The 25,086-nt window shown below is 40.2% G+C and overlaps 1 protein-coding gene across 5 annotated transcripts in view; it reads right to left on the bottom strand.

Annotated features, from left to right (window-relative positions):
* Nucleotides 1–697: 697 nt before the first annotated feature.
* The window catches only part of ANKDD1B (ankyrin repeat and death domain containing 1B), a 69,254-nt gene continuing 44,865 nt past the window's right edge, over nt 698–25,086 (bottom strand). The window contains exons 11-15 of one of the 5 annotated variants that reach the window (XM_027863541.1): nt 22,499–22,597; nt 17,952–18,047; nt 7,140–7,341; nt 6,004–6,135; nt 698–899 (exon numbers count right to left, since the gene is read on the bottom strand). In XM_027863541.1, the coding sequence (XP_027719342.1) occupies nt 838–899; nt 6,004–6,135; nt 7,140–7,341; nt 17,952–18,047; nt 22,499–22,597 (591 nt within the window). In that variant the 3' untranslated portion in view covers nt 698–837. Of the gene's footprint in view, nt 900–5,600; nt 5,917–6,003; nt 6,136–7,139; nt 7,342–17,951; nt 18,048–22,498; nt 22,598–25,086 lie in introns of those variants that run through there. The other 4 variants (XM_027863543.1, XM_027863540.1, XM_027863539.1 and 1 more) reach the window with 4 other exon arrangements.

The following is a 25,086-nucleotide window of genomic DNA, read 5'->3' as shown; positions in this document are numbered from 1 at the left end:
CTTTTCTCACTCTGTTGAAAGGTCTTGACCTCTTTGTCTTCAGGGGTAAAGGGAAAATAGGCACTGTTTCCCAAAAACCTTTACAATGCTATTCTAGGTGGGAAGTCATTCTTACTTAATTTTTCTTTTTAAAAAAAAAATTTTCATAGGGTGTTCCAAAAGTGCTAGGGCAGTTTTAAGCTTTTGTAGTTGCCATAACAATATGGGAACACAATTTTTTTTATTCTGAATTTAACACCAAATTAAGATGACCATTTCCACACATTTCCCCTCTTCCTCCCCAAATCCCACTCCTTCCCCAAATTGAAACAAAGAAAAATAAAATATGCATAGTTAAGCAAAACAAATTGCTTCATTAACTATGTCTGAAAATGTATGTAATTCTATACCTTGAGTTCATCATCTCTGTATCAAGAGGTAGATAGCAACTTCATCATTTTCTTTGGAATCATGATTGGTCATTGCATTGATCAGAGTCTTTCAAAGTTGTTTTTCATTGCAGTGTTGCTCTAGCAATTGTTCTTGTTGTCCTGCTCTTTTTACTCCATGTCAGTTCATAAAAGTCTTCTCAGGTTTGTCTAAAACTGTCTCTTTCATCATTTCTTACATCACTGTAATATTCCCTTACATTCATATAGCATAATTTGTTCAGCCATTTCCCAATTGTTGGGTACTCCCCACCCCCTTAGTTTCCAGTTCTTTGCCACTACAAAAAGATCTGTTATAAATAGTTTTGTATATCTGGGTTTTTTTCTTCTGTCTTTGATCTCGTCCTATAGGCCTAGAAATTTTATCGCTGGGTCAAAAGGTACGCACACATTATTTCTTTTCAAGAGGCTATGAAACTGCGCATTTCTTAGAGCTTGCATCTGTACTGCTTTGTAATCGTCGGATCTTCTCTGAAAAGAAAATACTTTTATTAGAGATGAGTTGCTGAAATATTTTTTTAAAAAAACACATTGAAAAATCACATTTTATTGAAGAGTTATAAACAACATCAATATTTTCACAAAAATTTATTTTTTTCTATTGCCCAGCATATTTGAAAGAAAAAGCTGTCTTTCTGAAATAGCAAAGATTTATTCATCAGTTTGGTACAAAATAAGACCGGGGGTCAGGGGGTGCCTTTGATTCATTGACATTTAGCCATTGTGATTCTGACAAGTATGATTTATATTTATGGGAAGAGCCACATATCCTAAGGTCGCTTCCACATATGCTAGGCTGGTTTTTCTCTAAAAGATAGTGAGACTAGCTTTGAGATTTAATTGGTGCAGGGAACTAAGGCGTTGCTTCTCTTCCAGGTATCTAATTTAAAAAAAAAAAAAAACCCAGCCCAAGAATAATCAGGCTCTCCTTGGGCTTGATGCACACTGTTGCCCAAATTCTCCATGGCAAACATGGAGGCAGCAGAGTCGCACTGACCTGAATTGATGTGAAGTCTTTACTGAATGTCCTCCCATGCTGTGGCTAAGTAAACCTCCTTTTGTTACATGTTAAGAGGTCTGCAAATTCTCATTTAGTTCTAATCCCAAGCCAGAATCCCTAGACCAGCCTAAATCCAGTCTGAGCCAGAATACTGTTCTTACTTAGATATGGATTATCACCATTTCTGTAAGAGCTTCTCTTATCTTCTAAGAGGCAAACTGAAAGACCATTTCTTATAACTTTACAATGCAATACTTTCTGATACACAATAACTCCAAATCATCATAGTATTCACAAAGAAAATTCTGTAATAACTTCATCAAATTCAGGACTCAAGTACCTAACCAACCCACCCCAATGTCAGCTAGAATGACTGATGGGAAAAGCAAGATTGAGGCAGCTTGGTATAGTGGGTTAGACTAGAAGATTCTTGAGAGCAAAGACTTTCTTTTTGTTAATTATATCCCCAGTGCTTAGCACAGTATCTGTCACGTAATAGGTACTTAATAAATGTTTATTGGATTGGTTAGGATAGTGGATACAGTATTGGATTTGTGTTCAGGAAAACTGAAGTTCATATGCTGTCTCAGACTCTTACTAGCTGTGTGACCCTGGACAAGTCCTTCAACCTCTCTCAGCCTTAGTTTCTGCAACTGCTAAATGGGGATAATGATAGGACTTATCTCACAGGGTTGTTATGAGGATTAAATAAGATAATATGTGTAAAGTGTTTTGTAAACCTTAAAGCACTGTATAAATCTTAGCTGCTATTATTCTGTTACATACAAAAATAAATCAGCCGTTAGAGTTATTTAGGATGTTACCTGATAAACTTGGGTTTATCAGCCATTGCTCTAGGAATAACTATGGCGGTATGATTAAGGGAAAAAATATTATGAGTGCTCCCAATTTATGAATATCCAGGGGTGTGCTTGAGTCAGCTCAAAGCTGCTAGGAGAACCAGTTTTTTAACTTATCAAGGTATTTATTTATTTTTGGTTTTCAACATTCATTTTTATAAGATTTTGAGTTCTAAATTTTCTCCCCCCATCTCCTTCCCCTCCTCAAAATGGCATACAATTTGATATAGGCTATACATGTACAATCCTGTTAGACATATTTGCACATTAGTCATGTTGTAAAGAGAATTAGAACCAAAGGGAAAAGCCATGAGAAAGAAAGAGAGAAAATAGTATGCTTTGATCTGCATTCAGATCCCATAGTTCTTTCTCTGGATGTGGATAATATTTTCCATCATGAGTCTTTTGGAGATGTCTTAGGTCCTTGCATTGCTGAGGAGAACTAAGTCTATCAAAGTTGGTCATCACACCATGTTGCTATTACTATGTACAATGTTCTAGGAGAGCCAGTTCTTAAATTTTCAGTTTGAGCACTTACACTATGGTAATCAGCAAAGTGAAAAGTCAGGGCTTGATTTATTGTTTTGTTAATTTCTAGATTGAAGATAATGCAGATTAAAGGTAAAAATTTATCATGTTAAACATTTACCAGCACCCTTCCATGAATTCCCATCTTACAGCTAATCTTACACAAGGGAGGAGAGAAGGCTTCCCCCAACATGTCATTGTTTTCACTGAGCTTTGGCAGAAGTATAAGGGTGATATGAGCCTCATGCTTCTACACTCCCTCCTTGCCACACACAAAGAATGCATCTCCTCATAAAACACCTAGCATTATGGGTAATTCCCTGCCTCACCCACAAAAGCCCATTAATCTGTAATGTGAAATGAGAATCCTAGTCCTAATAAATTATAAGTCTATCATTTTGTTGTTTTGCCTCTAGAAGCTTGGAATCACTGCAAAGGACTAAAGTAGGTATTGCTGCCCTGAAAAACTAAAGGAAAGTGTTTTCCCATGGGAAAACTTGCTGCCTTCAGGCAAAATGATTGGAGACACATAATTTGCCAAAATCAATTATTCATTAATATTTTACATTTTCCTCACAATATTCCCCCAAAATGCATTGAACCTCAATGACTTAACTCCATATAACTTCATTATTAATCTCCCAACCTTGTACTACTCTTATGATTATTTTTCATTTTCTCAAAAGATTATAAAAAGTTCCACCTCACTGCTAATGCAGAGAGAAGCTCCTTCAGAGTCTGCACAGACCCTTGGGATCTGTATCTTTGTGGAATGCTTTCTCCCTTATAGAGATAAAAATAAAGCTATGCTTGAGTAAGCAAGATATCGCAGAACCTCAGGTTAATTCTTCAACAATAGTGTTACTAAAACATTAGATGAGGTGAGAGAACAGGGCATAGTGAGAGCTGGCCTTGGAGTCAGAAAGACATTTTTCCAAGTCACACCATTGGCCAGGTGACCCTGGGCAAATCATTTAACTTTTTAGTGGTTCAGACAATTCTCTAAGACTTGTTCTGTAAGAAATAAAAGCAGAAATAGAAACAAAACACCGTTATGTGAGAAAGGCCATTCCGTAAGGCACTGAAATAGAAGGGTCAGCTGGGAACCATGAAGTATATACTACAGGGAATCTAAGATAGCATCTGCATGGCTACTTTTCCAATCAGTGCAGATTGAAATCTATCAGCACCTCATTCCATACATCTGTTTCTTGTCCATATTCTCCAATAGGTCTACAGAGGATTTAATTCAATTCAACAAGCATTTATTAAGCACTTATTTTTTGTTAGGCTCTGCCAAAATCTACAGGATATACTGAAGGCTTTCCTCTAAGTCTTTTAATGTTCCAAGAATAAGAGTATAACTCTGAAACTGTGATAAAATATGACCAGCCCAACAGCTTTTCTGATCATGCCTTTCTAGGCCCTTTTGGCCTCTTCATTTTGGTGATTTATTTACATCAGCTAAACTGCTGTAAGAAAGATTATCAGAATCAAAGGCTTTCCATGTTTTGACATCAGTGGCCTGTTTGAATAGGTCAGGTTGAAGCTGTGGAAATTGTGTGTAATGTCATTTCATCTTTATCCTTCCTTCTAACCTGGTGTTGATTTTGACTTTTCTTCTAACTTGTCAGTGGCCTGACTACACAGAGAGAGAGCTGATTCAGAAATGACTCCCACACTGATAACCAGTTATTTCATCATCATCACCATCATCATCCTTATTATCACAATAAATAGCATTTCTATATTTTTTTAAGGTTTGCAAAGTGCTTTGTGTATGTTATCTCATTTGATGCCCAAAAGCTCTGTGAAATAGCTTCTACTATTATTCCATTTTACAAATGCAGAAAAGAAGAATGAAAGAGATTAAATGACTTGCCCAGGGTCACACAGCTTGTAAATGTCCAAGTCTAGATATTGTCCATTTCAGTCTTAGTGATGTTAGTTAATGCTGTCTAGGTCCAGCACCTTCAGACCTTCTTTTTAAACTATGTATTTTTGATTCTTCTATGTGGAGGGTTATGAATGCACATAGACAGGAAATACAGAAAAATGAAAGATATTGGGGGCAGGGGGCGGAATGGGTTACAGTCAACACTGGTGAAGATAATGCCACCATTGGCAAGATGATAGCTATGCTGAAGGCCGGAAACAATTAGACTTTCTCACAAAATATCCCCTGGTACCATTGGTAGCACTACCCAAGTCAAGAGACTGGATCAGTCACCTGATTCAGCAAGGCTTTCCTTAATATGATGGTGATGGCCCCGACATCTTGCTGCAATGATACTGAATTTACTAATAAGCTTCAATGTACCTGTTACATGAGAAAAGCCACTCTATAAGGCACTGAAATAGGGGAGTCCACTTAGAAGCATGAATTACGAATATACTATGGGAAATCGATGACATCATTGGTGTGGATACCCTATCAAGGTGGACTTAGAACACGACTAATTCTAAGTGGAGCCTCTACTGGTAGTGTCATTCTATCTCCATTTCACTTCCATCTGACTAAAGATGACTAGGATCATAGATTCAGACCTGGAAGAGATTTTAAAGGTAACTTGTCTACCCCTCTCTGCCATAATTCAAGAATTGTGGAAGCTATGTATACCCCATACACCAAGGCAATTCTCATAATAGCATAGCTAAATATAGCTGGTGGTGCAGTAGACAAATAATGACAACAAGTCCTAGCTTGGAGTCTTACAAAGCGGTTTCCTCACAATAACCCTATGAGATAGTCTCTTTTAATATTATTACTCCCATTTTACAGATGAAGAAACTGAAGCCCAGAGGGTTTATATAACTTAGGTGTAATAAGACACCTGGTAAATGTCAGGGTCAATATTTAAAGCTAGGTCATGGGATCATTGAGCTCAAAGGGACCTCAGAGGGTATGTAGTCTGACCTCTTCATTTTACAGACCAGAAAATTGAGGCCCAGGGAGATTAAGTGACTTGCCCAAAGTCACCCAGGTAGTGAACCTCTGAGGTGGAATATGAACCCCAGATGAATGCCCTTTTCACTGTAGTATACGGCCTCAGTGATAGTAATTCTTTCCCTTGTCCTCTGCCATTTACAGAGGTTCCACCTGCAGGGTACAGAAAGAAGAGAAGGTAGTGATAATGATTTGTTAGAAACAAACAAACAAAAACAAAAAAAAAACCTCTTTGCTCACCTGCTAGTTCTGGGAACCCTGCATTTACCAGATCTTCATATAAGTGTTTCATGGGGTTCTCACGTCTCATCAGTATTCCATGTAACCAGATGAGCAGCATTCTATGGCCATGCTCACAAGAGCTTTCACTTCCTATGTAACACACATAGAGTTACCTGATGTTTCTTTTTATGCAAGATCTTCATTTTTGCTAAATATTCTCTATCTTTACATTCATTTATTTTCCTGGTTGAAATTATGATGTTAAACAAGATTAAACAAAAAAAAAAAAAATGATGCACCCTGAATGGGTACATGAGCCACCAAGATTGTATGAGAGGCACCCAAGATTGAACCCAGTCTGTGTAAATATAGAGCTGTTTTGCTGTAGCAGTAATGGGCCACAGATTGCAGTAACACAACAAACATCTATAAGACCAAAGATAATGAACGGAAACCAGTCTGTTTTCTAATTATGACAAATGTAATTTAGTTTAAATCCTTTAATTACTTTGAATTACTGTCTTTCAGTAACTGCTGTAGAACATTTTTTAAAAAACCAGGGAAGCCAGAATATATAATCCTATTCATCACAGAACAGGCCTAAGAAATACTTATTATTCTTTAGTTGCAGTTACTGTGGTGGCCATTTATCAATCACTGGGGGCCAACCAGTCAGAGAACAAGACGTTAAGAACTTAAGAGTTTCTTTTGGTACTCATTCTACTGTATGTTTATTTGTTCAAAAAATATCAATTCCTTCTCAAACCTTTGTGATTTGACTCAAAAAAGAAATAACCATTTGCAAACATTGTTTTTGTGGAGATTCTCCAGGAAGAGTCACTGGCTAAAAACTCCCAAAAACCACAGTAAACATTGATATCACTGTTCTCATTTTACATGATGGAAGTAGCTGCTAATTGCTAGTCCTGAACAATTAATCAGAGGGGCAGCTACGTGGCCCAGTGGATAGAGCACTGGCCCTGGAGTCAGAAGGACCTGAGTTCAAATCCAAACTCAGACTTAACATAACACTTACTATCTGTGTGACCCTGGGCAAGTCACTTAACCTAGCAAAAAAAAAAAATCAGAAACTTCTAGTTTCATCATTATTCCTGGCTCCCCATTTCTTCCAATATGTTCTACTGTGTTATTACCCGACCACTGTTCCTCAATAGCTTTGATCTGTGCATCTGAAAATTCCCAAGAGCGAGCCAGCTTCCGCCACTCTTGGGCTTTAAGTTGACAGTAAGCCAATTTCCAGAGGCAAAAGCGGATCTGCTTCATCTCCAAAGTGTGATCGTGTTTGAATGTCAGAGCAGGGCCTGTTGGTGAGTCATAGCAGCTTCCTTGATGTTCCTAAATTGAAAATAAAGATAACAGACAATTTCAGATGTACTGTGTTTATAGCTTAATCAGAGTATTCTCCCCCCCTTGATAAAAACTGATAAAGGTCCAGCCCAAATCATTTGTTCAGGGCCACTTGTCTTCAAGCCAAGTTTCATCATCCAAAATGCAGGGAATATCTCTAACAAAAACCATAAAGCACTGCCTGTCTGACCCTGAGATGTGGGGATTCTGCGATTCTTGATTGCATACTTCTACCCCGAGTGACCTGACTGATGTTAGAATGTCAGCCAGGAAAATGTCACCACAGATAACCTTCAGCAGACTGCCTCCCTCCCCACTCCCTTTGACCGTTCCTCCCTGAACACTCTCATTTGTTTTCTTTCTTCAAGTTTAAGTCTCTCTCGTATTTGGAATCTTGAAATCTTTCCTAGCCAGAGCAGATTTTCTCAGGTGTGACCTTGGAAGAGCTCATTTGTTTTTTCCTTTTCCCCGTCACAAAGTCGAGGTTGAAAGGGAAGGAGGGGACAGGAATGAGAGACTCACAGAAAGGACTGGAAGGGAATTCTGAAATCATCTCTCCCAAACCTCTTTTCTTACAGATAAGAAAAGGAAGGACTAGAGAATGCAAAACAAAACTAATGAAAAACTCACCCAAGGGCACCCAACCAGTAACTGGGAGAGTCTAGACTTAAGCCTTTCTCTTTTAAACCACGCTTAGGTGGCCCATGAGGAGGGGGAGAATCCGATACTTTACTTTTTAACAACTGAAACAAGGTTGAGTTCTACAGTACTGTGCACTGAGGTCAAGTCCAATTTCTGTCCCTCAACAGAATCCTCCAAAGCACCCCCAAACAAGAAAACTGGAAGAAGTCTCTTATCACAACTCCAGAGGTTAGGATGGATGACTACGTCACCATTTTTCTTTCAAGAGTCTTAAATACAAGTTGCATTCTAAATTATTGACTATTCCCAGGGGATGTCACCTCTCTCCTGGCCTATGGCAACCACCTCCTAATTGGTTTCCTTATCCCAGTCTTTCAATTTGCCAGACCACTGCTTTTAAACTCAAATAGAAACAGTCACAAAATCTTACGAAAGGATCCCAATGGACTGAATATTGACTTAGTCTTCAAATGTAATATGATCTATGTTTCACTATATTTTAAATGATTTTGCTAAATATTTCCCAATTAGATTTTTTTTTAGGCAACTGGAGTTAAGTGACTTACCCAGGTTCACACAGCTAGTAAGTATCTAAGGTCAGAGTGGAGCTCAGGTCCTCCTAACTCCAGGACTGCTCCTAGCTGCCCCTCCAATTACATTTTAACCTGGTTCCCTCACTCAGGAGTATTGTAGGCTGTATGTAGTTCACCCTTGGTTCCACATAAATTGCTAGATTGATATTCCTAAAATGCAAGTGTGATCAGGCCACTCCCCTGCTTAAGAACTTTCAGTGGCTATTTTCTCTAGGCTAAAAAATAAGTCCCTCTGTTTAACATTCTTGAAACCCTTCACAATCTGATTGCAGCTTACCTTTCCAGATTAATTTCACATTACCCCCCCTTTCAGCCAAACCAGCCAACTGCTGTTCCCTCTGCATGTTATTCCCTCTCTTTCCCTCATGCCTGGAATGCTCTCCCACCATACTTGCTCCTTCAAGAATCTCTAGCTCCCTTCAAGACTCACCTCGAGTATCACCTAAGGAGTCCTGTCTTGATCTCCCTCTTATTAGCACCTTTCCTTCCCTCCCAAATTACTTTGTATTTACTTTGGATATAGTTTGTATAGCTGAGTGTCCATTTCTTCCCAGTAGAGTATAATGGTAGAAATGGTTTCATTTTTTTATAGGGATAGGGTAGCTAGGTGGCACAGGAGATAGAATTCCTGCCCTAGAGTCAGGAAGACTCATCTTTCTGAGTTCAAATGTGGCCTCAGACACTTAGTAGCTGTGTGACCATGGGCAAGTCGCTTAACCTTGTTTGCCTCAGTTTCCTTATCTGTAAAATGAGCTGGCAAAGGAAATGGCAAACCACTCCAGTATCTTTGCCAAGAAAACCTCAAATGGGGTCATGGAGAGTCAGATACAACTGAAAAATAACTGAACAACAACAAGGGATAGGGATAGGGATGGGAATGGAGATAGGGAATAAGAACGATTTTGTTGGTATAGGAAACTCCAAGGTAAGGAAACTCCCTCTATCAACATAGTTCAGCACCTTCTCTGCAGTGTATAGTCTTAGGAAGCTGCCTAGCCCAGGAGCACTGAGAGCTTAAGTCATTTGATCAGGACCACACAGCAAGCATGTTCCAGAAGTGGGATTTGAATCCAGATCTTTCTAGCTTTGAGGCCTGCCCTGTATGGGTCTGGGACATTGCTCATTGAATTGAATTGACATGGATCCAAAGTATTTAGATTTTTGCTACCTATTCTTCTCTATTTATATAAACACATTTGTTTCTGTTTATTTTAAAGAGAAAAACAAGAAAAGGTTAGTAATAATGGGACCCAGAAACAGTATAGAGAAAAGGTATTGACTAGGTTGGGGACAAAGCTCAATAGTATTAAAAACTTAGATTATCAGGGGACCAGGGTCCCTCTTCCATCATGACCAAGCCAACTGGACCTATGTCTGAATTAGCAAAATTTGGACTCACTCCAGAAAGATGTGAAAATCTTTGGAAACCTAACTAGGAAAAGAGAATAAGCTGTACCCTAGACCTCGTTAGCTAGAAATTTGGGGTGGTGTCAGGGTGTGACTAAAATACTGCTAATAATAATGTTGTAGGCTAAAGAACACACACACACACACATACACACACACACACACGTACAACCTTTTCCAACTCTGCTTTTCTCCCTTATCACTTCTTTCAGGATTCTCCTGTTGTCTTCACCCTTTAAACAGCTAGACAAAGGTGAGTGTAATAGGGGTAAGTGGTGTAATGGAGGCAAACTGATGAATTACTCCTACCCCAAAAGAAGGACCCTGGGCTTCTCCTAGTAGATTGTGCATGCTCTGAATTAGTGCTGAAGGGTTTGGCACTTTGAGATGAATATATATCAAAGCTGGGTCAGAGGGGAGTGGCTAGGTTTGGCCACCTATCAGTAAAGCTTAACAGGAGTGACTCTACCTCATGGGGCTTTCTCTTTTCCTTCCTGTCTCTGGAATGTGTGGCACCTAACTCTCTCTGGGGCTTCCCATGACAAGTATAAAATATAAACTGCACATATTAGCAACTAGAGCACATGTTTGACTGGGAAAGCGTGAGGTTGGACTTTGGGTCTTTTGGTGCAACTAAATTGTGACCCTGGGGAGAATTGCAGCCTTGGAGGCCATGTTATGAGTTTGAGAGGTTGGGAACCCCTGGGTCTCTCAGTCAGTACTAGTTATAGTATGGGAGGTGCCCCCTACACCTTCTATGGTACCTCTTGGGGGAGAAGATGACCATCAGCAGGAGGAACCTAACCCCCGGCCTGACTACTAGAAGACATGGACCCTGAGGACCCAAAGGTCCTGATAAATACTGATTCAGCATTTCCATAAAATGCTTCCTGGTTTAAGGATCAACCTCCCAGGAGAGTATAACAATAATTCTAAGTTACGGTTTCATGTTTGTGTTTGTCAATACACATTTTTGTGTTTTTAGCATTTCTTTTGTGTGGAAGAAATAAATAGCTGTCCTATAATTGATTTACTTTGTACATTGAGTACTTTTCCACTCCTCCATCTGAGGACTAGACTTAGAGCCAAACCTAAGCTTTAAATTATTTCTCCAGGGCTAAAGGGTTGTGATGTAAAGAGCAAGAGGTAATGAAAAAAGGAGTCTGAGCCCTCTCTGTAGAGATCAGGCTCTCCCAGGACTGAACCTGGTCCATGAATGTGAATCCACAGGTATGGTCCCTTGAGAGGGAAAGGGTGAGACTGTTTGGACCCAGGAGGTCTATACAAAAGAATAAATTGTGGAGCACTCATGTCAAATCCCAAAAGAGTTGGCATTGTTTCAAAAGAATACTCACCCTTCTTCTGTTCCAACTCTAAATCTATGAGTTTTATCCCCACCCCCATAAGACTAAAAGTTCCAAAACAGTCATTTCATAAACCTTTCTAAGGCTCTCATATCTAATCACAACTCACATTTATAAAATGCTCTACGGTTTCTATTTCCTCACAGTTATGAGATAGTATATTATTAAAATACCCATTTAACAGGTAAAGAAAGTAAGACTCAAAGGGAATACACAATTAGTTAAGTATCAGAGGGGAGAGTTGAACTAGGTCCCCTGACTCTAGGGGCAGTGCTCTTTCTATCACACCCCTTGTGAAATTCATCCCAAAGGTTTCATCCAGAGATATCTACCAATGCCTCACTCAAAACTACCTCTGTGTATGTTTAGACATCCTGTGTGGATATGCACATTTATGTGACTATGCACATGTCTTCTACATACACATATGTGCCTTCAAGTAAAGGCTGGATGACTCCTCCTCTGCTGTGCATTAGAAGAGATTTCTGTTCAGAGATGGATTTACCTTTTGAGATCCCTTCCAACTCTTAGGTCCTATGACTAAGCCCAACCATCTCTAAGATGTTGCTGGTCACTCAAGCTCAATGCCACAACAGAGCTGCCTCTTAGAGACAGGAATTAAGGAAAAAGCTAAGTGCAGTGTGGCTCTGTCCAAATCCTTTGCATATTCAACGGTTTTATTATAATGAGAACCAAGGAATAGTTAGTTCTATTTTCTAAGTATAGCACTTTGTATCACTAATGATATCTGTCAAGGCTACTGGGGCAGCTTAGCTATGCTGTCCTTTTGACTTCCTTTAGAAAAGCTAGGGTGGAACTCCAAAGCCCTAATCTATATTTCTCATTTTCCACAGCAAGAGGAGCAGGGTGCCAAAAAGCACATTGTCAGCAAGTGCAGTGGCCAGGTAGAGCCAGAGGAAATCAAAGAATAAGGAAATGAGCAGATTCTAGGAGACTTCCATTATCCTCAGGAGCACGGAATTTTGCTTTTAGATGAAAAGGAATTTCTATATTTCTTTTATCTATTTCTCAGAAATCTATGAGGGTAAGCTATGGCATTTTTTTCCCTAACTTTCATTAAACTTTGAGATGCTGAAGCTTTGTTGTGATGGAGAGCTCTGTCATTTAGGAGAAATATAGTGTACTGGATAAAGAGCTGGCCTTGAAGCCACAATGACTTAGGTCTAGACCCCATATATGCTGACTGTGTAAACTTGGGCAAATCACTTAACTTCCCAGTGCAGAACAAACGTTTATAAAAGCACCTGCTATATCCCAGGCACTATGATAAGTGCTTACAAATTTTATCTCATTTTAATCTGTCTATAAATGTACTAATAATATAGTATTTGTACTATATAAATTAAGCTATTATTAGCAATACTAATAGATCTTTCCCACAAACCTAGCTGTACTTCTGTGGAGAGCAGAGCAACTAATGACCCAGCAGGTCTCAGGAGAGACAGACAAAATTTTGAAAAGATGACTTAGTAGGAACTAGGAAGGACAAAAAGCTGGGGATTCCAAAATTGTGTAGTATGGTGCATCCTGCTGAGGGTTTAGAGCCTTCTCCCCTGCTGAGACTGAATGTTGGGCACTGATACATCAGTGCTGAGGCAGTCCCAAGACCCTACTGATTCCTGACTGGGCATCTTTGTGTGATCCGTGCTCCACCAGACCCTCTCCAGAAATAAGAGCATGTTCAGCTGGTGAACAGTGGTTTCCATATTCTGCAGATGCACTGCCCTGTAATAGGCACATTACTGTCCCGTTTCTGGCTTGCCTAGCTTAACCTAAGGCCACAAGTCCAAGACCCAGTTAGACTCACAAACTTCCATCACTGGGGGTGGGGTAGGGTTGGGAAAGGAAGTGTTGCCTGGGCCGATGGGTGTCAGCAATGTTTGTGGATGAGTTTATTGATGTCCCCATCCTTGCTATTTTAAATAAATTGTTCTTGGTTTCTCTTCTGTAATATCATGTTTGTTGTTCAGTTGTGTCTGACTCTTCGTGACCCCATCTGGTTTTTGTTTGGTTGGTTGGTTTTGTTTTTGGCAAAGATACCGGATTGGTTTGCCATTTCCTTCTCCGGCTCATTTTACAGATGAGGACACTGAGGCAAACAGGGTCAAGTGACTTGCCCGGGGTCACACATCTGAGCACTTGAACTCAGATTTGAACTCAGAAATATGAATCTTCCTGATGCCAGGCCCAGTGCTTTATCCACTGTGCCACCTAACTGCAGTCAACTGATTGGTCTTTTCAGGGAGGAAGCTTCAGAGTGGGAATGAGTCATTTGAAGCAGAAACTGAATAGTATCTCAGAGTGACAGTTTGGGGCATTTGTCACATCCTGACCTACTGGAACCCCATGCCCCCATACCAAAGCCTCCATCACACCTGGCTTTTAGGAGCAAGAGTGACACCGGTAAAATGAATTCCAATGTGAGATTTGGGCTCCAGGCTCTGAGGGAATATTTTGGAGTCAACCTATACTGAGGCCTATTCCTCTACTTTCTACTGCTACAATCCTGTATAGGGAGCAACAGGAGGTCTGAGAGTCAAGAAGTCTAGGTTTGCCCCTCACTAGCTGTGTAATCTCAGACATGTGGCTTAACTGCTCCATATCCCAGTTCCCTAATGTACAAAACATGGTAATAAGAATAATAAATTTATATCCTATATAATATACAGGTATGTAATAATAAATGTATATCCTATATACACATCATGTATTTCAAATGTATTAAATTATGTATTGTGTTATATATTGCATGTCATATACATATTGTATGTATTATAAGTAGATTATAAATATAATTAACATCACATACAAATATATGATAAATTCACATAATCTATAATATACAAATATATCAATAAATTTATATCATATATAATATAAACATATATAATGATAGATTTATATGATATGTATATATGAAATTATATATATGATAAATAACAAAAATTATTATTATATAATAATAAATAGTACCTACTTACCTATCTTACAAAGTTAAAATGAAGATCATTTGTTTCTGTGGTACGGGAGTGAGGAGAAGGGGAACCAGATCAATGATTTAGTTAGTATAGAGAACTCCCAGTGAGACAATTATGTCTACTAATGTAGATCAGCATCTGCTCTGCAGTTTACAGCCTTAGAGCACATGAGGGGAGGGTGTGACATGAGAAGTTAAGTGACTTGCCCAAGGTCACACAGCCACTATGTGTCAGATTCAGGCTTTGTATCCGAGTCTTTCTGATTCTGAAGCTAAGTGTCTGTCTAGCCACCGACACCATGCTGCCTCCCTCCATTTGTAACCATAAAGCAACGGGCTCTGTGCCCAGAATGATGACTCTGAGGAAATGTAAAATCTTCAGTCCTCACAGAAAAAATAAATTCCGCTGAGCCCTGGAAGCACAGCACCCTCCCCCACCCCCACTCCAAACAACCAGTCTTGCTTTAGCCCAGTGCCCACAGTCATCACCATGGGAATGGAGAGGTAGTCTGGCTACTGATCCTACAGGAGCTACACCCATATCTACTGAAGACAGAGAAAAGAACTTTCTTGCAACTGAAGTGCTTGGCACAGTCAAATGGCTCAGCATCAGAAACTGACGTGACATGATTGGGGGAAAGGACACTAAAGAAGAGGCATTACCTTCTGTTTGCCATAGCACCCTAAGGACCATGGGACCTTCCCATCTGAGCTGCGGCTAACACCTTTTGTGGGTGTTTTCTCCACCTTTAGAAGTGAATTCCTAGGGGCAGGTAGGTGGCACAGTGGATGGAGCACTGGTCCTGGAGTCAGGAGGACCTGAGTTCAAATCCAGCCTCAGACACATAACACTTACTAGCTGTGTGACCCTAAGCAAGTCACTTAACCCCAATTGCCTCACACACAAAAAAAGAGTGAATTCCTTGAGAGGAGGGACTGTCTTCCTTTTCTACTTGGATCGCCAGTGCTTTGCACAAAGTAAGCACAATATAAATGTTAGATATTATTATTATTACTAATATCTAACATTTATACTGTGCTTACTTTGTGCTACACACTATGCTAGGCTCTTTATCATTATCCTCCATTTGATCCTTACATCCTGGGAGGTAATAATACCAATTATGGCAATTATTATTATTATTATAGCTAACATTTATATGGCACTTATTATGTGCCAGGCTCTGTGTCAAGTGCTTTACAAATATCTCAAATGATCCTAACAACAACCATGAGAGGCAGGTGCTATTATCCCCATTTGACAGATGAGGAAACCAAGATAAGCAGAGGTTAAGTGACTTGCCCAAGGTCACACAGCTAGTAAGCATCTGAGGTGGGATCTGAACTCAGGTCTTCCTGACTCTAGGCTGATCCCGCTATCTACTGTGCCACCTACCTGTAATAAATACTTCATGCATTCATTTATTCATTCATTTCTTCATGTTCCTTGTGCTGTATTTAACTAAGGCATGAGACTGGTCACTGACATATTTTAGAGAGAGTTTTTCAACCATAATGGTTTTCTGGTTAACCTCTGTTTAACCAAGAAGTGCATTTGGCCAGAGAAACTCATTTCTCAACCAGTAATTCCATTTCCCCACCAAGTTAAGCAAGAAATAGAATATAGAAGAGGACACAGCCATTATCCCAACTTCCCCATTTCTCTGAGGCATAGCTTAGAGTAACCATCCACCCTTCTACTTCCTCAGAAGATAAACTACACATTTGTTTATATAACAGAAATTCAAAGGGAAACTGTGGAGGGGGAGGGAGGGTAGGAAAGAAAGTGGGAGCAAAGATAAGAGAAAGGAGGAAGAAGTAAAACAAGGACCAGAGAAGAAAGCTCAGCTCAGGCTCTTTTGACAACAACAAACAGGTCATCCTAGCAGTGACCACATGACACCAGAACAAAGCTTGTGAAACTTCCTGTTTGGGACGGTTAAACGAAAAGAAGTTAGGACACCATTTTCAGAGCTCCATCCTGAAGAATTCATTACAAGGAAGTGTTTTGGGCCTCAATGACTGAGGCTGGCCCTGTGATCAAAACCTGCTACAAAGGGAAGCGACGAGATCCCCAAGATTCAGGCCTTGAGCCACTACCACCCAGCAGCTGGGGACACTTTGAGACTGCAAGCTGCCCATTGGAGTAGAGGGCTAAGGAAGGGATTGTTGGGGTATTGGCTAAGGCATGTGGCCATGATGTCATAGCCCTGGTACCTGGAGTCCATGAAGCTGGCATAAAATCCTGGCTCAACTACTAACTAGTTGTGGGACCTTGGTCAAGTGACTTCCTCTTTTGGGCCTCAATTTCCTTACTTCTCAAATGAGGAGAGTGGATCAGCTTATTCCTTCTAGTTCAAACATTCTGTGATTTACATAGAAAAAATGAGGTGGGAGAAGAGACAGGAGAAAGGTCATGAGCCCCCTTTTCAGTCCCCCACATAGTGCAACCCCCTATGATCTATGTGGAATAGAAATTGTTGTTCGCAACCCCATGTAAAGTTTTCTTGGCAAAGATGGTTTGCCATTTCCATCTCCAGCTCATTTTACAGATGAAGAAACTGAGTCAAACAGGGTTAAGTGACTTGCCCAGGGTCAAATAGCTAGTGTTAGAGACCAGATTTGATGATTCCTGGCCTGGCACTCTATCCACCAGGTCACCCAGCTGCCCTGGAATATATGCCTAAAGGGATTTTCGAGACAGCTAGCAGAATGGGGCTGATTGGGATATGCATTTCAAAAAAGCTAAAATAGCCTGAGACTGAGCTTTTCAGAACTGAAATCCCAGGTTCCACCAAGGCAGATCAACATAGAACCCTGTCACAGCAGATGACCAGCAGATGGTAGCAGAGAGCAGCTTGAGGATATCACCAGAAGTCATCGGTGGCGCCCCTAGTCATATGCATCCTGGTCACATATATTCCCCTATGTTTATGCCCCTTCAGTTAATGTTCACGGATCATGAATGCTCACTTTCCCCACTGAGAATGTGGCATACTGTGGGAGACTATTCCTCTGTGTGTATTGGGAATCTTTCTTGACATAGATTTTACTGTGTTTGATTAAATGTCTTTTGTTTTGGATTAATGTATCCTATAGTTGGTCTAGTAAAAGACTCAGAACTGTGGGGGCTCATGAACTATGGTTTTGGTAGATACTGACCTACCAGGTGCCTTTAACCTGGCAAAGCTTTCTGAGGGATTGGGTGGGGGAGGTGGGTTACTGAAATGATTTTGGCCCTCTTTCCTCTCAGGCATGGTTTGCAGTTCTGGAAGGAAATGAGACCTAAGTAGGTCCTGTTGAAAAGCCTAGGCATGAAGACAGCCTAATCCTGTCTGACTCTTCAGGACCCCTTTGACTATAGCATGCCAATACCAGCCATGGGGTTTCCTTGGCAAAGATACTGGAGAGTTTTGCCATTTCCTTCTCTGGTGGATTAGGGCAAACAGATGTTAAGTGACTTGCCCAGGGTCACACAGCTACTAAGTGTCTGAGGCCAGATTTGAAAGCAGCTTTACAGGATCCCTTTTAAACAAATATCCTAAATTCCCTCTCAGGGAGCCCCACAGCTAAATCAAAATCCTTCTTCCTTACCTGTCTCCAGGTGTAATATCTCTCTGCTTTGATGATCATATCTACAATGAGAGAATGGTTGCTCCTGGATGCTACAGCTAATGCAGTCTTGCCTTGCTGAGAACAAAAACAGCATCATTGACATTGGCTCTGATACCGCCATTCGTTTTCTAAACACACCACTGCAAGGATGGCATTGGGGAAAAGGAAATAGTAGGAGATGGGGGAGAGAGAATTGTTGCCTCACCAAAAAAAATCCAAAACATCATAGGACCATATTTCTCTAATCTACCCTGTGGCTAAGAAATTCAACTCAAGAGTATAAACAAAATCACATTGCTTTCTCTCAACTCCCCCCATCCCCCTTCCAAAGAGAGTAGACAAGGGCTCACCTTGTCACCGCTGTTCTCCCTGCCTGACATGTTATCCTGCTGTCACAAGCAGCTCATTGGCCAAATGCCAGTGGCCAAAAGGTGACCAGGATGGACAGGTCTGGCCCTTATATAAATTGTGAAACAGATAAAAATACCTAACTTTTTCCATCCCCCAATGCAACCCTACTTCAAGGTTCTCCTGCCGAAGTTTCTAGCTTCTACCTCCCCCCCCGCCCAAAAAAAATCCAAATGCTCCCTCAATGCCCAACATCCTCCGCTGGGCTGGCTTTCCAGCTCCATCCTCCAAACCTTTACCGCTTCATCCCTAAAATTTACTCACTGTATAAGACATGGAGGCAATGCCACATTGTAGCTCCACAGGATGTGGCACTGCATCCTGAAAAGGAAGTCATGAGACTTCTCTGTGCCTCAGTCTCCCCCCTCTGTAAGATGAGATAATTGAGCTTAAGCTTGATAGACTCCAAAGTCCCTTTTAGCTCTAAATCTCTGATCCTATAATGTACTTCTCCCTTAGAGCTCTGCTTGGAGCCTGACAAGCCTCCTGCACTAATGTGAACAAAGGTTTTAATGGTAGGCCTTTGCCCCTCAGAGATAACATCTGCATTTTAATAATACCTTATGCTGTGATTGCACACTTATAACCCATATCAGATTGCTTACTGTTTCAGGGAGGAAGGAGAGGAGGGAGAGAATTCGAACCTCAAAATTTTTTTTAAAATGAACGTTAAAAAACGTAATTTGGAAAAATGAAACATTATTTTAAAAAACTAGCTTATGCTGGTAAAGCCTTTTGCGTTTTTCAATTTAGTTTTCAAACCATCTCCTTAGTTTCTCCCAACAATTCAGTGAGGTATGCAGAGCAGTCATACTATAAGGTCACAGATCCCCAAAATCTCAGAGTTGGAACCTTGATAGACATCTACCCATACTATTATAATCCCTCCTACTATATGTGCATCTTACAGAAGGGGAAACTGAGACTCAGAAAGCTTAAGTGATTGATTCAAAGTTACACAGTGAAGGAGAGGCAGGTAGTCATTGAATAAGCATTTCATAAACCCTTACTATATGTTAGGTACTTTGTTGAGTACATTTATTGAGCACTTACTACATGCTAGGTGGGCAGCTAGGTGGTGCAGTGGATAGAGTGCTGGGCCTGGGGTCAAGAAGACTCTTCTTCCTGAGTTCAAACTTGACTTCAGATACTTACTTGCTATGTGACCCTGGGCAAGTCACTTAACTCTGTTTACCTCAGTTTCCTCATCTGTAAAATGATGAGCTGGAGAAAGAAATGGCAAACCACTTCAGTATCTCTGCCAAGAAAACCCCAAATGGGGTCACAAAGAGTTGGACAAGACTGGAAATGACTGAATAACAACAACAGATGGCTTCTAGGGGAGTAAAATGTTCATTAAGAAGACTGAAAAAAAAAAAAGGCTGAAAAGAGAAGCAGCTAGGTGGTGCAGTAGATAGAGCACTGACTCCGGAATCAGGAGGACCTGAGTTCAAATCTGCCCTCAGACACTTACTAGCTGTGTGACCCTGGGCAAGTCACTTAACCCCAGTTGCCTCCACAAAAATAAAATACAGAAAAAAAAAAGACTGAAAAGGTAGGGTCAAGTAGTAAAGAGCTTTAAAAGTCAAATAGAGGTTTTTATATTTGTTCTGGGAGGTAATAGGGAGCCACTTGATTTATTGAGTAGGGGGGAGGGAAGTTGGGGTGATATGGTTAGACTTACACTTTAGGAGAATCACTTAGCTGAGTAAAGGATGGATTGAAGTGGCTTAAGATCTAGGCCAGAGACACCACTTAGAAGCCAATAGCCCAGGTGATGAGGGCCTGTACAAGGGTAGTGATTGTATGAGCAGAGAGAAAGGGATATATAGGAGGGTTACTGAGAAGGAGAAAATCAGCCTGGCAAAGCAAGAACCATGTATCAGCTGTCAAGCTATCTAGTCCAAAGATACTTCCACTACACAATACTACTGCCTCTTAATCTGGTAGAGTAACATGGAAATCTCAGGGGCTAGAACAGCCGACCAAAGAAAGAGGTTTGCTTCTTTTGTATTTCTTTGTTGGGAGGGCAGGGGGATGTTAATGGGGCTTCCTGGTTCTTCTATTTTACCAAGTAAAGTGCTGTGTACTCTGTCTATACATTCTAAAGGCCAGTCCCAAGATGGAGCTGTTAATTTCAGAGCACAATTAGCTAAGGTACTGAGATATAGGAATATCAGAATAACTAACAATATATGGCTGGAGGTGTCCAAATCCAGAGCCCCACTCTGCCAGCACTGTGGTGCTGAGGGCCTTGAGGAACTGTGTCCCTATCTCTATCATCCCTAAATGTATCTGGAGACTCACTAGAAGTACAATTCCCCCAGGCACCATTGTTGGCTATTTTCCATGGATTGAGAGTCTTAGATGAGCCTGAAAATTAGGGCTGAAAGCAATCAGCCTCTAATCAGGGGCATAGTAATTGGATTACAAAGTATTGCTACTCTGAGGCCTTTATACAACCCCCTAATCTCTGCCATCTGAGTGTTGGCTTTCAACACCCTTCACAGTCATGGCAATTAGTCTATTAGGAGAGCAGCTTGCTGGGAGTCAGAGGTTTTTTGCTCTTAGTAGAGCATTTTCCGTAGGGGTATGTGCTTGAATGGGAGTCTGAAGGCTCCTGGTATAGGTATTATCATTAAGCCTGTGATACTCTCCAGAGGTTAAACTTCAGGAAGAGGGGAGAGCCATACCAGGTCATAGTTCTAGCATCTTTTTCTATTTTTTTTTCCTATCCATTAATAATGCACCAGCTCCCAGGAAGCATCACTTACCTAGGATGGATAAAATGTGAATGCTAGAAGAGGAGGCCTGTGAAGCAATTTTCATGTATGATCTCATTTGATCTCCAAGACAGTCCTGTGCGGTAAGAACTATGGATATTATTATCCCCATTTTACATTTGAGGAAACTGAGACTCAGAGTTTCACTGACTTGTTCCTTGTACACAGCTCGTATCAGAGATAGGATTCTAATGCTCGTCTTTCCTGACTCTAAACTGAAGGCTCTTTTCACTGCACCTGATATAGCTTGCCTTTAAAGAAAAGGCAGTAGGAGGGAGGGGGACTGTTTCCAAACTATTTACTATCGACTGAGGGGACACAAAGTATCTAAGGTCCAAAATCTCTTTGTCATTCCTCCATTGTTACTGACTTCATCTAGGGATGTGGTGGGATTTTTAGGTGGTGTGGGTACAACCCTGAGATTTTTCAGGTGAAATCGTTCAGGCACAAAGTAATCTGACTTTGATTCTCAGCCTCAGTGCGGAGCTGGGCTACTTTTTCTGGGCCTTTGCAAGTAGCCTATGTGTTTTCTTCCTCTCCCCAACCCAGGATTTTTGGCTAGTTCAAGAAATAAATTAAAATGATGACAAAACCACATTCCTTCAGACTTGACTAGTGCAAAGATGATAATATCTGAAATAGGTGGGGTTGAAATTTACCTTTGCTCTATGAAAATGAGGCTTTCCAACAACAAAAATTAAAATAAAAAACAAAACAAAACACTATTTAATTGTAACAATCAAACTTGGTCCCAAGTAGAGATGGTGGGAAAATGTACTTCCTTCATCTCTTGGCAAAGGTGGGAATTATGGGGGTAGAACATTGCATATTCCATCAGGGGTGGTTGATGTTTTAGTTTTGCTGAGATTCTTGTTAAAAATCTTATCCTTTTTTACAAGAGATGGTTGTTGGGGAAGAGAAAGAAGAAAAATACTCAGAAATGAAGGTGATGTCAAAACAAAAGAAGTAAATAACAATTAAAGAGGGGAGGGGTGCCTAAGCAAACAAATACCTTCAACATGACTGGGATAAGGGGATTCCTCCACCTCTAAAGGAGCTTTCTAATACCTTATAAAGCCAGTGGACTAATTATAAGTTGTGAATAATTTGTGCTTTAATATTCATTTGGAGACTGATTTTAAGTAATACTAGTGATTTTACATACTTGGAAAATATAAAATGGCATTTATCCCTTTAAAAAAGATACAATTCAGACTTACTCATTTGGCTTTCATCATGACCCCTGCAAATTTGAAATTTCACTAAATGGCAACATGAACAGTCTCTGCAGATGTGCTAACAGTGAATCTGGAGCAGCAGCATTCAGACGGTTACCTTGTCAACAACCTTCAGATCACAGCCTGCCTTCAGCAGGGTGTCTACCAGTTCCACGTTTCCAAGATCAGCTGCCAAGTGCAGAGGGGTTTGCTGCTTCTGTAACAATAATTTTGTTGGTTACTCATATCTGACTCTTCGTGACCCCACTTGGGGTTTTCTTGGCAAAGATACTGGAGTGGTTTGCCATTTCCTTCTCCAGCTCATTTTACAGATGAGGAAACTGAGGCAGAGTTAAATGCACTTGCTCAGGGTCACACAGTTAGTGTCTGAGGCCATATTTGAACCTTGGTGCTTCCTGACTCTAGGCCTGGCACACTATCCATTGTACCACCAGCTGGGTTAACAGTATTAGCTGACACTTTATGCTTCATGGTTTACAAAACGCATTAAATGTATTATCTTATTTGTTTGATTCTCACAACTCTGTGAGGTTGGTGCTATTACTATTCCCATTTTATAGATGAAGACACTGAAGCTATGAGGTTAAGTGACTTGTCCAGGGTCAAGTACCTCTAGTAAGTGTCTGAGGTAAAATTCATTCAAACATAGGTCTTCTTCACCATAATTCTATCTCCTATACTGCATTTATAAAGCCTTTTAAGGGTTACAAAACACTATGTACATGTTCATTTGAGCTTCACAACTATCTCCAAGGGACATAATATTTATTTATCTAATATCTAATATTTAATATTATTAATATTTGATAATTTAATATTTAATATTCAAGGAAGACACAAGGAAAGGTCACAATACTGAGCCTCACAGGTAAAGGCAAAGGGGCTCCTTGAATTTCAAAGCTGGAAGGAGCATTACAGATAATAACTTATTTGGTCCTGGTCACTGCCATCCCATTTTTTTTTTCCCAAATGAGGCATCTGATTTGTAGAGAGGAAGTGACTTGCCCACAGTCACACAGTCAATACTAACAGTTCACATTTCTAAAGCACTTTAAATGTTATGAAATATTTTCCTAGTTTCTTGGGGCAGAGCTGGGCCTAGAACCGAAGCGTGAGTGAGTCCTAGTACCTCACTCCTGACTCCCTTTCTAATTAGGTCTTTGGCTTGTTCAACATGCAAAATAGATATTAAACACCTACCTAGAGTAAACCTTTCCGCTTAGATCTAGTTTTGTTCCTGGGCCTTTTCTCTCTCCCAAAAAGGTTCTGGGAGGTTAAGGAAGTAGCAGAGGGGAGGGTCTAAAGCCGAGAACTCTTGGCAGTTGGTTGTAAGGAGAGCCTCTAAAGTGAAATTGGTGAATTGAAGCTTAGCAACTGGGAATTGAACAGGGAACCACAAGGGATCTCTTTGCTGATCATTATATTAAACTGTTCTTACGCACTCCAGAGATCCTTATCTAAGACAGATCACTAACAAACCTTTCAAAGAACTAGGTACTCTTTGATCTGCAATGGACCCTAAAGATCATTTAGTCCCAGAGTTCTTGAACTTTTTAGTATCATCACCCCTTTGTTGTTGTTGTTGTTGAATTATCAGTCGTGTCTGACCCTTTGTGACCTCTTCTGGGGTTGTCTTGACAAAGATACTGGAGCAGTTTGCCATTTCTTTCCCCAGTTCATTTTACAGATGAGGAAACTGAGGCAAATAAGGTTAAGTGACTTGCTCATGGTCACGCAGCTACTAAGTGTCGAAGGCCAAATTTGAACTCTGGTCTTCTTGACTGGACCTGGTGTTCTATCTGTCGTGCCACATAGGTGCCCAATACCCCTTTACAGTCTTAAAAATTATTGAAGATCCCAAGGAGATTGTTTATTCCTATCAGTATTTACTATATAAGAAGTTAAAACTGATAATTTTTGAAAAATATTTATTCATTTAAAAATCAAACCTATTACATATTAACATAAATACCACTTTTCTGAAAATAACTATTTTCTAAAACAAAAAAACCCACTGATGTTGGTATTGTTTTACAATTTTTACAAATCTCTTTAATGTTTAGCTTAATAGCCAGCTAGATTCTCATGTCTGCTTCCACGTTCAATTTGTTATAACATGTTGTTTTGGTTGAATTCTATGAAGACAATCTGGCCTCACAGAGGTATGGAAAAGGGAACAGTACTTTAGTAGGCAAATTACATCTTAGTATTATTATGAAAATACTTTTGATCTTTTGGACCCCCTGAAAAGAAGGGAGGGGAACCTCAAGTCTGCAGACTGTATTTTGGGAAATGCTAATGATCTAGTCCAAGCTCATCGTTTTGCAGATTAGGGAACTGAGGTCTAAAAAGATTGTCATTTGACCAAGCTCACACAGCAAGTTAATGATAGTGCTAGTTCTAAAGTATGAAAGTATGTGGATGACTGTGCCAACATTCAATAAATGTACAGATTAGATGAATCAAAGAATAAAAACTAACCTTTATATAGCATTTAAAAGTTTGAGAGAGCCAGGTGGTACAGTGGATAACACTTACAAACTATGTGATCCTGGCCAAGTTACTTAACCTCTGCCTCAGATGAGTTTCCTCATCATAAAATTGGAATAATAATAGCACCAAACCAGGGTTGTTGTGAGGATAAAAGGAGATAATTTTTGTGAAGTGCTTTGTAAACTTTAAAGC

This window comes from Vombatus ursinus, unplaced genomic scaffold (assembly GCF_900497805.2).
Source record: "Vombatus ursinus unplaced genomic scaffold, bare-nosed wombat genome assembly UNPS02014772.1, whole genome shotgun sequence".
NCBI lineage: Eukaryota > Metazoa > Chordata > Mammalia > Diprotodontia > Vombatidae > Vombatus > Vombatus ursinus.
Note: the sequence above shows the minus strand (reverse complement) of the source record. Positions and strands in the feature narration are given on the sequence as shown.